Source organism: Berghia stephanieae, chromosome 1, assembly GCF_034508935.2.
Source record: "Berghia stephanieae isolate SIO BIC M18660-M18661 chromosome 1, UCSD_Bste_1.3, whole genome shotgun sequence".
Lineage (NCBI taxonomy): Eukaryota > Metazoa > Mollusca > Gastropoda > Nudibranchia > Aeolidiidae > Berghia > Berghia stephanieae.
This window is the reverse complement of record NC_088360.1, coordinates 68901817-68916816: the sequence shown is the minus strand read 5'-3', so window position 1 is coordinate 68916816 and position 15000 is coordinate 68901817. Positions and strand designations below refer to the sequence as shown.

The window sequence follows — 15000 nt, the reverse complement described above, 5'->3', positions numbered from 1 at the left end:
ATAACAATAAGAATTTGTAATTGGGATTTTGCTTACTTGGGAAAAGCTTTTTAATTGGGAATGACATTTGAGTAGAACGGGTAGTTTAAGGGGCAGTTTTGTTGTTTTTTCTTTTAAAATGGATTTATGTTTTATTGTTTGTTTTTGTTTGTTTGTTTGTTTGTTTTTTGTTGACTGAAGAAGGGTTTTGAGCCCGAAACGTTCCGTGTTTAGTATTTTATTCTTATTTGAAGCTGTTATATTCCTTTTTGTTTCATGCTCTAAGATGTATTTTATGATGACAAAGGTAATATCTTTTGATTCCTGTTCAAAGTGCAAAAATATAGCTTAATATTTAACAAATCCATGAAACGTCCGAGTATATTTTGAACAGAGCTTGGAAGTAAAATTACGTTGTCAAACACGGGGTGCCATTTAGAGGATTGGCGAAAATGATCTACCTACCTCATTTATTTGAGCCTTCTTTTTACAAGCACAGACTGTGAGATAATGAATCCACAAAGTCAAGCATTAAGTTGTCAAAAACTGTTTCAGAAACATACAAAAGACTAATGCCGATTAACATTTTGAGACGGTTTGTTACAAATCTTTCATATGGCACCTAAGACACTTTCAATCTACCGTGAGTATCGAAGCCTTAAAATCCCCAACATTTTTAGCCTAACAATAAAAAATTAACTTAAGACAAAGTTGCCAATACGCTTCAACAGTCGTAACGTCACTTCCCTCGTAATGACGCATGGTAACTTAGTAACTGGCTCTAAACTATCGGAACAATGGCGGACACCCTTATGAAATATTTCTCCGACGACCATAAAAAAAGCGTATGTAGAGGAAAAAAAAACATTATAAATCTGATCATGTTTTGACTTTTACACATTCTGATCACAAGACATATGAAAAGTTCTAGCCAGCATGAAGAATAAAAAGTATCGATTTTCTTTTTTTAGAACCATGATGGCCGCCGTTGCTGGGCGACGTGACATCAGACTATTGAATCCAATTAACTCACTCAACCCTAACACCGACTATATCCGTCGCTTACCCGGGGTTACTTTTACCCCATGCCTATTTATTATGTTTTTATGAAACAAATTATAGGCGTAGTATCAAAGTTTTTACATGTTAATGGTAGTTGAATAAAACTATCTATCCACATGCTCATTTTTAACACATTTTTTTCCAATTTTGAAAAGTAGCAAAAATCTCTAGGATTGAAAGAGTTAAAGACTGTCATCTTTATCGTGCGTTGTAGGGGGGAAACAATAATTCAAAATTCTCCACCGTCACAAAAAAGGATTGCCTGTCTTAACTGCCAGGTTTTGCATCCGTATTAAAGAATTAATTAGCCTAAACACCGAATTGGAAAATTCTTAGTAAAATAAACAATTAAATAATTGGACCAGAATAGGGGAGAAAGGAGTCGCTGACGCTGAGATAAAAAATAAATCTATCTAGTTCATAAAATGTTATCCTCCTTGAATTCGTTGCATTGTTATTTTACAAGCTTCATATGGTGACTATTTTGTATTATATTTCCTGTATTGTTCTTTGTTTAGCATTGGAGTTGAGAAAGAGGGAGAGGGGTCTTCTGTTACAACAAACAAATAAATATCAGAAATGCAGTTTAGGTATACAGTAAAACGTGAGCTTTTATATAGAACAGCATCCACTAAACGTGTTCAAACCTCTTTACAAAGTTTAAACAATTATGAATTAGATTATATTGAGAATCATGTCATGCATATCAGTCAAAGACTTTGGAAAATGCAGATTGGCCTTTCCAGTGTCTTTTTTATCCGTTATAATTATATATTACCTTTTTTATCTAAAGCGTAATGAAGTTTTTGGCATATCCATCCCTTAACTGAGACGTTGCTTACTTGCAACTATTTGAGGTGCACATGCACTTTCCAATTAACGTCACGTTTATGATACGCATCACTCGCTGTTACTGCCAAAGATGATGCCACTCTACTCATTGGATTTGTGGATGATACGAAGTACCTTCCATTCGAGATTTTGAGACCGACTAGTTACACGTTATATGCAGGTTCAGTCATGGAGAAAAAAGGTATTTAGTGTTTTACTTGGTGTTGCATGTGTTATTTTTAAAGATAATGATTTAAAAAAGGAACACGAACACACACAGATATGCACAACCACAAACATAATATGTAAAGGCATTAACAAACTAAAAATATGATAATTTCTCTCCCTCTTCTTTCCCTTTCACCTCCCCTTCTCTTTTCTCCCACCGATCTCTCTCTCTCTCTCTCTCTCTCTCTCTCTCTCTCTCTCTCTCTCTCTCTCTCTCTCTCTCTTCTCTCTCTATCTATCTCTATCTATCTCTATCTCTCTTCTCTCTACTCTCTCTCTCTCTCTCTCTCTCTCTCTCTCTCTCTCTCTCTATCTATCTATCTATCTATCTATCTATCTATCTTTCTTTCTTTCTCTCTCACACAAACACACAATGTTTGCTCTCTTTTCAAGAAAATGAGTGCTTTGTTCTGTTGGAATAATAATAATAATAATAATAATAATAATAATAATAATAATAATAATAATAATAATAATAATAATAATAATAATAATCCACCAGTCTTTCTCCGTTATAATTTCGTATACTCTTCGAATGAGACCCAAGGCAATTCTCCCCTTCTTCCCGTTTGCCAACATTAGCGTTGAAATCTCCAGCTATTACTAGCAGTGCTTTATTTCCTAGATTATTAATAGTTTCGCTGAGATTTCTGTAAAAACTTGTTATTTCTTCCAGGAATTTTTCTGCTCTTCCCGTTGTTGGTGCGTAAACATTGATAACGGAAATTGTCCTTTGTTTGTTTTTAGATTGGTGTTTGTTATTTGGGTTATGTGATAAGCCCCCTTGTAGTTGTAACCCACAAATACGGCCAGATACCTTCCAACACTTATTGTTTCCATTTTTCATTAATAAAGAAGCCACATCCTTAGAATCGAGAGTAAGAAGGAAATGAGTTCGATCGACGCCATTTTCTTGTTTGGTTTCTTGTAAACAAGTAATATCTAATTTATAACTTGACACATCCTCGGCGAATTGATCAACTTTACTTACAAGTGTTCTTACATTTAACGTTCCAGTGTTAAAATATACTTTCATCCTCCAAAAGATAAACAGCTATTTGTCACAAACAGCGCATTTAATCACGCTTCTAGACACCAAACGACGTGGGTAGGACAGAGGAAAAATAAAGAAACAGGAGCAGTTATTAACATTTACGACAACCAAATTGACTTTATACTGTGCAGACAAAGACACAAAAAATTCATAACAAATGCGAGATCAACGCTGGCACATTGATAACAATAAATCATAGGCTAGTTAAAACAAACTTTGTTATTGAATTGCACAAACAATCAAGAAAACACAGCACAACAATTCATGAACCAAGATTTGAGAATAAGAATACGAAACTCGAAAAAGGAAGAAGAAAGACAGAAACTAAAATATGAACGAATCAAAATATTACACCGCATAAGACGTGGAGTAATCGAAATTAGAAATGAAGAGTTGGACAAAAAGTTGAGTTATTAGTATATGCTACAACGATCAAGCAATGTACAAAGCTGTGAGACTAATAAATCAAAGATCATTTGAAAACCCAATGATAGAGGACGACTTGGGCAAATTAATTATTAATCCCAATGACGTTTCGAATGTTCTTTTTGATAATTAAAAACAAAATTTAAAGACAACAAAACGCCACACGTCAGCTCATTTCAGCGAGATCCCCGACCACTATTTAAGCCTCTTACACCAAGAGAAGTGAGAAATGCTTTTAAAAGTTAAAATAACAACAGAGCAACGGGGGAGATGGAGTTGCGCTGAATATCTAAAATATGGACCACCCTTATCAGATGAACATATAGCGGACATTTTCAATCAGACGTTCGAACACCACCAGAACCTGGATATCAATAAAGGGTAGCTGATAATCGCTCTACTTGATCACACTGAGTAGAATTAGACCGATTGTTGAACATTATTTGTCACATAGTCAAAGCGGATTCAGAGAAATACTGTTGATGTAGTTTTGGCCCACAAATGGCTTGCTGCCAAAACCCTGTCAGAAAAAAATAGAAATAGTTATAACTGGAATAGATATGTCTGCCGCATTCGATACTATCAATCGCCAATCCTTGTTAAATATTATGAAAGGAATAGTTATGGAAGATGACGTTAGATTAATGAGATTCCTTATAAGTGAAACCTGGAAAACGACCATAATATTCGGTGTCTCAGAGAATAAATCATTCCTTGGCAACATCAGTACACCACAAGGATACAGCCTAAGCCCGGTTTTATTTATCATTTACCTAGAAAATACTTTAAAAGATGAGCGTAAATCTGTTCCTTCGGCCCAATTGCGTTTTGAAAACGCATTCTCCGTAGAAATTGCATATGCAGATGTCTTTGACTTTATTGGCCTCAAACAAATCAGTGTAAATGACATCCAAAGAGCCTTACAAAATCACCAACTGTACGTTAATACTGACAACACATTACTATCAAGAAAGAAAGATGAATGGAGAGCCACGAAAAAAGTAGGATCATTAATATGAGACAAGGAAGACGTATCTAGAAAGAAGAAAAAGTTTATCGACGGCTGCACTAAATAAATTATTACATATATGGATTAGAAAAGATAAAATTAGAATAAACACTAAAATCAAATTATACACAACCCTTGTAAATTCCGTGCTTATATACAATTGCGGAACATGTGCACTGACTGGAACCGAAGAGCAAAGATTAGACAGATTCCATCGAAAACAACTGAAAATAGTCCAGAACATACGATACCCCACAAAAATAAGCAATAAAACACTGTATGAAATGCAATGAAAGACCCTTATCCTTTCAAATCCTGGAGGCAAGATGGCGGCATTTTGGGCATATAATCCGAAGAGATGAAAATATACCAGCTAATAAAACCATGAATACTTTTTTCACCCCATATGGACACAAGAAACATCAAGGTAGACCATCCATGTAAATTCACACTGTCCTCACAAGAGACCTAAAACGCCTTCAAAATAACAATGAATTAAAATCAAAGGATTATTATTATTATTATTATTATTATTATTATTATTATTATTATTATTATTATTATTATTATTATTATTATTATTATTATTATTATTATGATAATGATGATAATAATAATAATATAATAATGCAGATGATGATGATGATGATGATGATGATGATGATAATAATAATGATAATGATAATGATGATGATGATGATGATGATAATGATAATAATAATGATAATAATAATAATAATAATAATAATAATAATAATAATAATAATAATAATAATAATAATAATAATAATAATAATAATATTTAATTCTCATTATTATCAATTAATTGACATTGAATGTTAATTACTAATTGATAAATTGTATATGTGCATAAAAGTTACACAGAGTATTTAAATATATTTAGAACCTATTAGCTCTTAAACAATACGATACGATACGAATAGTGCAAATTATCTCCAAGCACAATTTAAAAGTGTCTGTAAAAATTTTGCAAACCTGTTTGACTTTTTCATTGGGCTGTAAAATATACTTTAGGATTAATCTGTTATGGGGTCATGTGACCTTAGGTCTATTTGTAACGGAATAATCTTGAGAAATCAAAAGAAAACGGTCATTGTTAATAGTTGAGTTTATCTGATATGATTTACTATCTTTTGTTCTTTTTGAGAAGCTGGTTTTCACAAACACAATTTTTTTAACGTTTAGAGCTGACAATGAAAAAGAATTTTAATTGATTCTAGATACCGATGATGTGATCCTGGAAACTATGCTCCATAATGTTCGCCAATCACTTCAATCTGGTATTATAATATCGGAACTAGATGAGGAAGGCTGAGTTTAAAATTAAAATAATTATAATTAGCAAATTTAAGTTGGATTTTTTTTTTTGCTTAAGAAGCAAAACTGACCATTGTCAATGAAACTCTAATGTTGTAACTTAAACTTAAAATCTAATAAAATTTATGATACGATTAATTTAGTACTGGCTTTCCATAATTGACTGTAGTTTCATGAAACATTAATTTAATAATAATTTCCACTCTCACCATGTTGATCTTGGTAAATTTGGTGATGTAATCTTTGTTTATGGCTAATGGACATAAACGTAAGGATAATAATAATAATAATAATAATAATATAATAATAATAATAATAATAATAATAATAATAATAATAATAATAATAATAATAATAACAAATGGTATTTGTTTAGCGCCTTACCTCGATTTCATCAGGCTCTAGTCGCATTACATTCTTAAGACAAATATAGAAATACAAAGAAAAATAAATGTATGGCTTTTCCCTAAAAGGTGATGAAAACCAGATGCACATATATAAAACGGTTTTGAAATAATAAGTCGTTGAAATCAGGGACAGACTGTATGGACACCCTGTATGACAATTCAATGTTATACAATTGGTGAGGCTGTGTTTGAATGGGGTTATATCGAAAGAAAAAAAAATCAGTTCAGTAAACTAGAAAGAAAGAAATAGAAAATACAGACTGATACAACGAAATGTAGATACGATTTTTGGACATAAGAGCTACAGCTTAACCGCACCGCATTTTAAAAGGATATTGCTCAGGCAAAAAAGTAATTCCTAACTAAGAAAGGCCGGTCCGTTGTAAAAAAAAAAAAAGAAAAAAGAAAAGAAAAACGTTTCTGAATCAAGTGATATACAATTTAGCAAGTTCGTTTTGATTTTCTTATCATAATCAACAAACTATGAGATTACTGGTTCTCAAAATAAAAATTGAGCTAACAAAAATGCCTTCGTCCCTGTCGTCTTATGGATAAAACACACATCGTTCCCATCAAAAATCAGAGAGAAAAATATGATGTAGATTTTTTTTATTCAACTGAATGAATGAATTAATTAATTAAATAATGGATGGATGAATGAAATTAAATGAATGAATGAATGAATGAATGAATTGTGAGATGAGATAAACTCATCTGATTAATAAATTTCTCGTTACAAAAGACAAACCGAGGGGGAACCTACCGCCCCAAGTCAATATCGTGTCGAGGTGATTTAGATGCTAAAATATTGAGTTAATAATTTTAAAAATATGAAACTTGGGTGTGTGTTTTTATGTATTCAAATTTACTTCAATTGGAAACCTAAATATTATGAACTATAGTATAGTTATTTTAACTATAAAATCTCTTTAAATATCAAGTCATAGAGGAGGTATTAGCGTCTTGTGGTGATGGGTTGAATAGCTTACCTATCCTTTTTGGGTCAGGCGATGTACAAGGTATCATATGTTAACTTCAATTCCTTCTGTGGGCCATGCCATTCATCTAATAACATTCCTCTTATCATAACAATCTATCTTTCTGTTATGTGATTCAAGGTAACTGGTCCTCATGACTTGAGGCCCATTTAGACGTGCAGACTTTTCGTACAAGGTCTGGCGGATTTCACCAAATTGTGGATAACGGACCAAAACTCATGAAAACTGAGAGTGTAAACGAGAAATTTCAATCTCGTCCGACGGATGTCCGCCCAAGCTCCTGATATCAGGGCCGTTTTCATGCACGAGGACTAGATTTAGTAAGCTAGTCTTAAGCCCAGGCGAAGCAAGTGTCTAAAAACATCGGATTTCATGAACGCTTTCTAGTCTCGGACTAGCTAGTCATTAGCCTAGAAGTGGGCGTTGTAAGGACGGTGACTGATTCGGCTATTTTGTGCGGGTAACATCACCTGTCTACTACATGAAAGCAGAAAAGATACACACGCTTTCATACTAACAACGCAAAAGATTTCCAAAGAGGAAATTAGCAACACATATGATATTGACTGTCGACTGTTGTAGACTGCAATTATGTCCATCGTCGACTGTCAATTCTATATTTAGGCCAATGGCAGTTGCATTGAGACAACCGAACGCCGAGATTGAAACTCAAAGAAATTTAACCACAAAAAAATGACACAAAAGAGAAAGTGTGTTCTGATTAATCACTTTATTTCAGTCAATTGTAATTTCAACAGAATAACTTTTGTCTCCACTATACTTTCTAATCATTTTTTTTTTGTTTTTGTTCTTTGGCGAAAACCCTTCGATTTCTGAGTCTCTTGTTCCCTCTCTACTCCGAGCCGATGGATTCAGTTGGGGTTTTTTTAGCTTTTACTCACAAAATGTGTACTTTCGAAGATCTGCGCTTATCTTATATTTTTTTTAAAAGCCGGTGTTAATGGCAACAGGACACTTTTTGCCTCTGTCATTCGTAACCGACGTATTTTCCTTCCGAAGCGAAGCCCACTCAATCTAAAATAGCTGCTATCTTGTTGATGCTATGACGTCACCTAGTAACTAGACTCAGACTAAAGCATGAAGTCTTGCTTCGGCAAATGACTAAAACTTAGTCCGAATGTGCCGTAATTTTAGTCCCGGACTCAGTCAGCTCTCATGAAATCCGATTTTTTCAAGTCATTGACTAAAATCAGAGATTGTCAGAGATAAAACGCTCGTCCGCGTCCATGAAAACGGCCCCAGGAGCCGCCTGATATTTTCCTGTCTTCGTGTTGACGGATCATCGTGGGTGCTTAGTTTTCACTGAAGTTCCTCTTACTTAAACTACGGGAGGGGGTCTCTCTCTATTGAGTGAGTGAAATTCACTGATTTGTGTCATGTGTCTGTGTGGTATGTGTGTGTCGGTGGTGTGTGTGTGTGTGTGTGTGTGTGTGTGTATGCGCGCGCGATATCCCATGTCCGACGCGGAGCAATAAACTGTACGTCTATTCACGGTGACCCACATCCACTCCGTCTCATCTATGTTCGTCGGACCGTGTACGAAAAATCAGTACGTGTGTTTTCTCGGTCACGGTCAGTGGTTCTCCTGCCAGGTGAGAATCTTACCTGGACATGAATTAAATTTTGCTGTGTTGCCATTGAATTTTGTTGTCGTTCAAAATAATTGACATAATTCAAAATGGTGTGTAGGTTTTAAAGAATTATTATCAGAGGTAGTTTTGCAACAGTTGTCATGACATACAATAATTTTCATAGATTTGGCACGAATTTAACATTGTTTTTCTGTAGATGAAAAATAGGACAAACTTAAAACTGTAAACAGACTTTACATAAAAACGTATAAACTTAATTTGTTACTTAATGTAAGAACGATACTTTATATGCCAATTGACCAATACATATAGAATCAGAACAATTAACGCTCTTTGATTAAGTTGCACAAAATAAGCTGCGACAGCTGTTTTTATGCCAACCCCATTTCACTCAGTCAGTTCAGATATTATTATGACATCAGAAAACACTGGGCATTCCATACTTTCTGCGGTCTATTTCAATAAAGACCTTGATCTTGGATGTTTTATTCTCGTATATTGTCGAGAGAGAGAGAGAGAGAGAGAGAGAGAGAGAGAGAGAGAGGGGGGGGGGGAGAGAGATAGATAGATAGATAGATAGAGAGAGAGAGAGAGAGTATGTGTTTGTCTGTTTGTGTATGTGTGTGTTTGTTTTTCCAGAGAGCAGGCCTAGATGTTTACTCAAAGTTACTCCAATTGGATTATAATAAATAGTTGCCCTCTCTTTTCCTTTTTCAAAATTTGACACCAAATATCTAAATAAAACATAAAAAGTATAATCCGTGACAGGTCAAGAACTAAAGCAACAAAGATCATTGATGACATATTACTATTTAGGGATTGTAATAGAAAATCCTACCTTAAATGTTGAAATAATGCTGAAATCTTATATAGCGCTGTAACTCCGAAACATTATACTCTAAGGGCTTAGATTACAAATAATATTGGCTTAAACACACTCACACACACACAACAACAACAACAACAACAAAAACAACAACAACAACACAGACTAAACGTCCATCTTGATCCTCATACCAGCAACTAAAACCAAAACACAATATAGATATGTTTTAAGCGAACGCAAAGATAGTAAAATGATTCTTTTTGACTAATGCTCTGTGGCAAAGCGCTCCAAGCAAATGGCCCAAAATGAGAGAAGGATCTAATTCCAGCTCTGAGTGGATCAAGGGGCGGTTTGGGTCTCTTTTTAAAAAATTTAATTACCCATATTATGCAGTTTTTCGCCATTATAAGTTTAAAAACAACATTTTTGGTGATTTGATATACGGTATCTGTGTTAATACCCGTTTGCGACCTGATTTGGGGGTCTGGCATCAAAATATATAACAATATTGTGGCAAACTTTCCACAAAAACTAATGAAGGAATAACCTTCATTTCTTCCCTCTTATCAACACTGTACCATTCTGTAACACCATTGAGAGATTTTACGCTTTAGCTTATGGGATTTGTATCAGTACATTACAAAGTTGCGAATCAAAATGTTATGACAAAATTGATTATAAAAATTTATAATTTGTATAATTTGTATTATAATTCGAAATACATTTACCATATCAAAAAAAAATTATCTCAATGGTGAGATAATGCATTATCTCTGTGACAACTGTGGAAATTTCAGATAATTTCATGGAATAGATTCTGACAAATGTTTGACATAGTATCCTAGAAAAATGACATATTGAGAAAATAGCAAAATAGCTTTCCGTTTTTCACACTTTTCTTTCTATTACCATTTTGACCGTGTTTTTCGTCCCTTTATAGTGTATTTTTTGAGAAGTTGGACTTCAATTATATTATTTCTATGATAATAAAATATCGCTTACCACCAAAATATCGAAATTCATTTCCTAATAATTAGACCCAAACCGCCCGTTAAGAGAATCACTGGCCGAACGTAATGGACGGGGGTTTGAAGATTTTTTTTCAATTAGTTCAGAAAGGAGTGGATAGACAATGCCATCAATGCAACGATAAAATAATACGCAGCTTTAAATCTTATCCTTTTCTCATTAGGCAGCCGTGTAGCTATATCCCGAAGCAGAGGTTTGACAGAATCACACCAACACTTCACGAATACTTGTCTCACGATTCTTTTCTGGACAGTCTACATACTTTAATGATGCTGTGAAACGCCAAACAACAAAGCATTACAATAATCTTACGAAGGACACAACCATTTGCGCAGCCCCACAATCAGATATGAATCGTATAATGAAAGCAATCTTTTTTAGTTGGAGAAAGAGAGATTTAACCAAATTGTTTACACTCATTTTTGCAACGTAAAAATAGTGAATGAATATACAGGTTGTCCATTAAGTATTTCCCTGATTTTAAAAACGTATTATTATTCTTAAACCGTTATAGATATTGATATCTTGTTTTCACCACCTTCTATGGAAAAGCCATACATTTATGCCCTTAGCCATAGACTCGCATTAAGTCACCTAATTTACCAAAAGACATCATTTTTCTCTCCTTCGGGATTACAACAATGCGACAAGAATCACTTGGACGTTGATCTCTTACTGTGTAGCTCAGCAAATTTAGATTATCCCATTTTTTTAGAAGTCGTTTTCCTTTAATGGTCTGCAAACTGTGCTATGGAGGCTTGTTCAGCTATCGACGATTTTCTTTCATGAAACCAAGTTACACAAAAATATGTGTGTCGCATTTTTACCTTTCAAAAATAAAAGAGAGAGAAAAATGATGCTTTTTAGGTTCAGGTTGATTTTGCTAAATTTGGTGATGTAATGTGAGTCTATGACTAATGATCATAAATGTATGACTTTTCTCTAGAAAATGGCATCTGCTTCTAATGGTGCTCACACTAATATGTTATGACGATAGACCCAATCAGCAAATTCCGTACCGCACTCGTGCACCGTCGCAAACCCCACCCGGAATCTTAGTCACAACACATCGTTCAATAGATGCTCTGCGGTTTCGGGATCTTTACCAAAATGGGTACATGTTGGACAGATGGAAAGCCCCCACTGATGAAGCGATTTTGCCTTTAAGCAGGTTCTCGCACGAAGTCGATTGGCTGTCAACCAATGTCTCCTGTTGTTGGTGAAAAAGTCTGGCAACTCCTCCCCCAGGTTCGAGGAGTCGATGTCCCCGCCCCCCTCGAAGGATTTAATTCGTCCAAAACGACTTCCATCTCGTATATGCATCTCTGTCCGAAGTCAGGGAATCTACTTACAAAGGGGACGAAACGGGGACACCGTCCATTATGCGCTTGAGAGGGGTGTTCTCATTCCCTCTCTCTTTGTAATCGTCTCCGCCGGTTATCGGGCGGCTTGATTGATGCCATTATCGGGACCCATTCTCTAGGCGTTGTTGCCAGCGTTCCTGACATTATGTGCATCGACTTGCGAAGTTTAACATCTACCTTCTCAACGTTCCTGATTCTACCCAACACTGGAACGCAATACTCCGCAGCGGAATAGCATAGTGCCAAGGCGGGCGTCTTCAGGAGCGCTTGATTAGCACCCCACGTTGATCCCGCCAGCTTCCTCAGAAGACTGTTGCAGGATCTCCTGGGCAAATCCTTCGAGATGTACCCGATAGGTAAGGTGCGGTCCAGCGTCACCCACAGGTTTTTGGATGCGGCTCATATGGGAGAAGCTGGTCCCCGACGAGGATGATCAGTTTGGGGGTGTGCCAGCCACTGCATAGGGGAAATGCAGTGGCCACGGTTTTCGAAGTGTTTATCTTCAGATACCACTTGACGAAGTAGGCTTTGAGTCTGCTGACATCCTCAATGACTACGCTCTCGAAATGGGTCCACACTTTACTTTGAGTAACGGAGTGCCCAGTCGTCCGCGTATCTCAGCCCCAGGGAGGAAGTGTTCGGCATGTCGCTGATGTAGACATTAAACAACATTGGCGTCAGAACAGATCCCCGAGGGATCCCATTCTTCATATTCCTAACTTTACTCGAAGTGTCTCCCAGCGCGACGTGGAATTGTCTTTCCCCTAAATTGAAGAGAACAACTTCAAGGTCTTTTTACACCTTATGACCTTTGCAAGTTTGAACAATAATCCTTCGCACCATACCGTATCGTACGCCGCCGATAGGTCTATAAATAAAGCACCAGTTTGCTGTTTCCTCTCGAGCCCCGCCTCACTATGCTCTGTAAGGGCAATGCCCTTTTCGGCGGTGAACCTCCCTTCCCCGAAGCCCGCCTGCTCGGGTGGCAGGGCAGCGTCTAGAACCGGTCCCCATCGGTTTAATAGAACTCGCTCCAAGAGTTTGTACAAGCAGCTCAGAAGTTATATAGGACTGCAACTATCTTATCGTGCCTCCACACTTGTGGGAGATTTCCTTTTGCAAGGACGTCTGACATCGCCTCTGCCAGCCAGGCCCGTGCCCTGGGGCCCAGATGCTTCACTATATCCGGATATATTCTGTCTATCCCAGCTGCCTTGACGGTTTTTTTACAACGCTAATGGCTGCACCCACATCTCAGGGACTGAACAAATCCAGTCCGACTCCTCCGCTGGTAGCGAGTCCAAAATCGTACGGTGTACCTTGGGAACACTGCGCTCGAAAGCCTGATAAGGAACCCGTTTGCTACGTTTTTTGGGGGTTTGTTCTATGTTCCTGGCATTCGTGCCTGCCTCACATTCTGGTGCAACCTTCGCGAAATTCCGGTCCGGTTCCAATATCTTTATCAGTCACCACGTGGCGCTAGAGTGTGTAAAGTCGAGACTTTCCACGGTCTCCTGTTACAGTTACTTCCTTTCTTCTGCCAAAGATTGAAGTAGTTTATCGGCTACGTTCTGGGACGAGATCTGCCGGTACTCCTTGTACAGATTTTCCGACTTTTCCGTCCAGCAGGGGGTGTAAAATTTCCGTTTGCCCCGTGGAATGGAGCAGTGAGCGCTCTTAACCAGCAGCCTGTTAAATCTGGTTATGTTCTTGGACTTGAGAGGAATAGCAGGGCAAACCTACTCGATATAATATGAACTGAATACCTCCCATTTAGCCTTCCTGAACTTCCATCTGCAGAGTGGGAAAGATTGCACCCTCGGAATTGTCAAGAGTATAATCCTTCTTATGGCGGTGCCCCTAAAGGTACCCTTGGCTGTAGGATCGTACACTAGGTGTAGATCGTTATAGTCCATCCATGAGTGGAGATGTCTACCTGCTTCATTGCAGTCTCGGTAGTCCCATTCGTTGTGGTGGCTATTAAATTCTCCCAGACAGATGGAAGGATGGCAGTCCAAGTTGCTCTACGTGGTTGTAGATGTTGTGCTAATACCTCCACGGAAATTCTATTCACCCCGTTGTTGTCCGTTGCGCTCTCAATGAGGGCTCTTAGCGTAAACGCTAACACCTCCTTATGCCTCGAAGTGTCCTCTCGCTGGACCACCATATAGCCTGGGATCTGGAATCGAGAAGATTGCGCGCCTGAATAAGATGGGTCTCCTGTAATAGGAGAATATCAACGCTATGGACGGCCAGTAGCTTTGACAAAAGCTTATTTTTGCCATAATTTTTTTCTGATAAATTACTTGTAATCGTGTGTTTACCAATTGTCCGATCTAAAGCTCCAGGTGAACATCACCACCATTTTGAATGACAAGCGCAAGCGTCTCTCCAGTTCTTTCGCAGTAATGGTTCTCTTATTTTTGTTTTCATTTTTGTTGTCATTCACACAAAAAAATATTATAGAGTCAAGGCAATGTTCCAAGTTGATATCTTTAGATTAACGTGTTAGATAAAATAAACTTTCGAAAATCGTGTCGGACAAAACCAAAATAAATTACGATTTATGTCAAAATTACCATTTTCTACTGATAACGCCATAGCTCAGCTACCAAAGGGGGCACAGTTTTATATCAAGCAAAATTTGAATAAACTCTGCGCATATTATGGCCAAAAAAACGCTTAATGATATCTTAAATAACTCTCTTCAAACCTGAAATGAGTCAATAATAAAAATAAAGAAACCCACTGCACAACGATCATGATAGAAGGAAATGAATGATAAAGATGATTTCGTTTCAGATCGTCGCCATCGCTCATATCCCTCCCCTTTTTA

At 36.8% G+C, this 15000-nt stretch overlaps 1 protein-coding gene across 3 annotated transcripts in view; it reads left to right on the top strand.

The window, feature by feature from the left end:
- Positions 1-15000, top strand: part of LOC144980349 (organic cation/carnitine transporter 2-like) — a 34644-nt gene that overhangs the window by 17490 nt on the left and 2154 nt on the right. Inside the window, exon 1 of one of the 3 annotated variants that reach the window (XM_078928031.1) lies at positions 561-2074. The exons of the other annotated variants lie outside the window; for them this stretch is intronic. Within the exon in view, the coding sequence (XP_078784157.1) occupies positions 2062-2074 (13 nt within the window). The 5' untranslated portion in view covers positions 561-2061. Of the gene's footprint in view, positions 1-560; positions 2075-15000 lie in introns of those variants that run through there. 3 annotated transcript variants of the gene reach the window in all.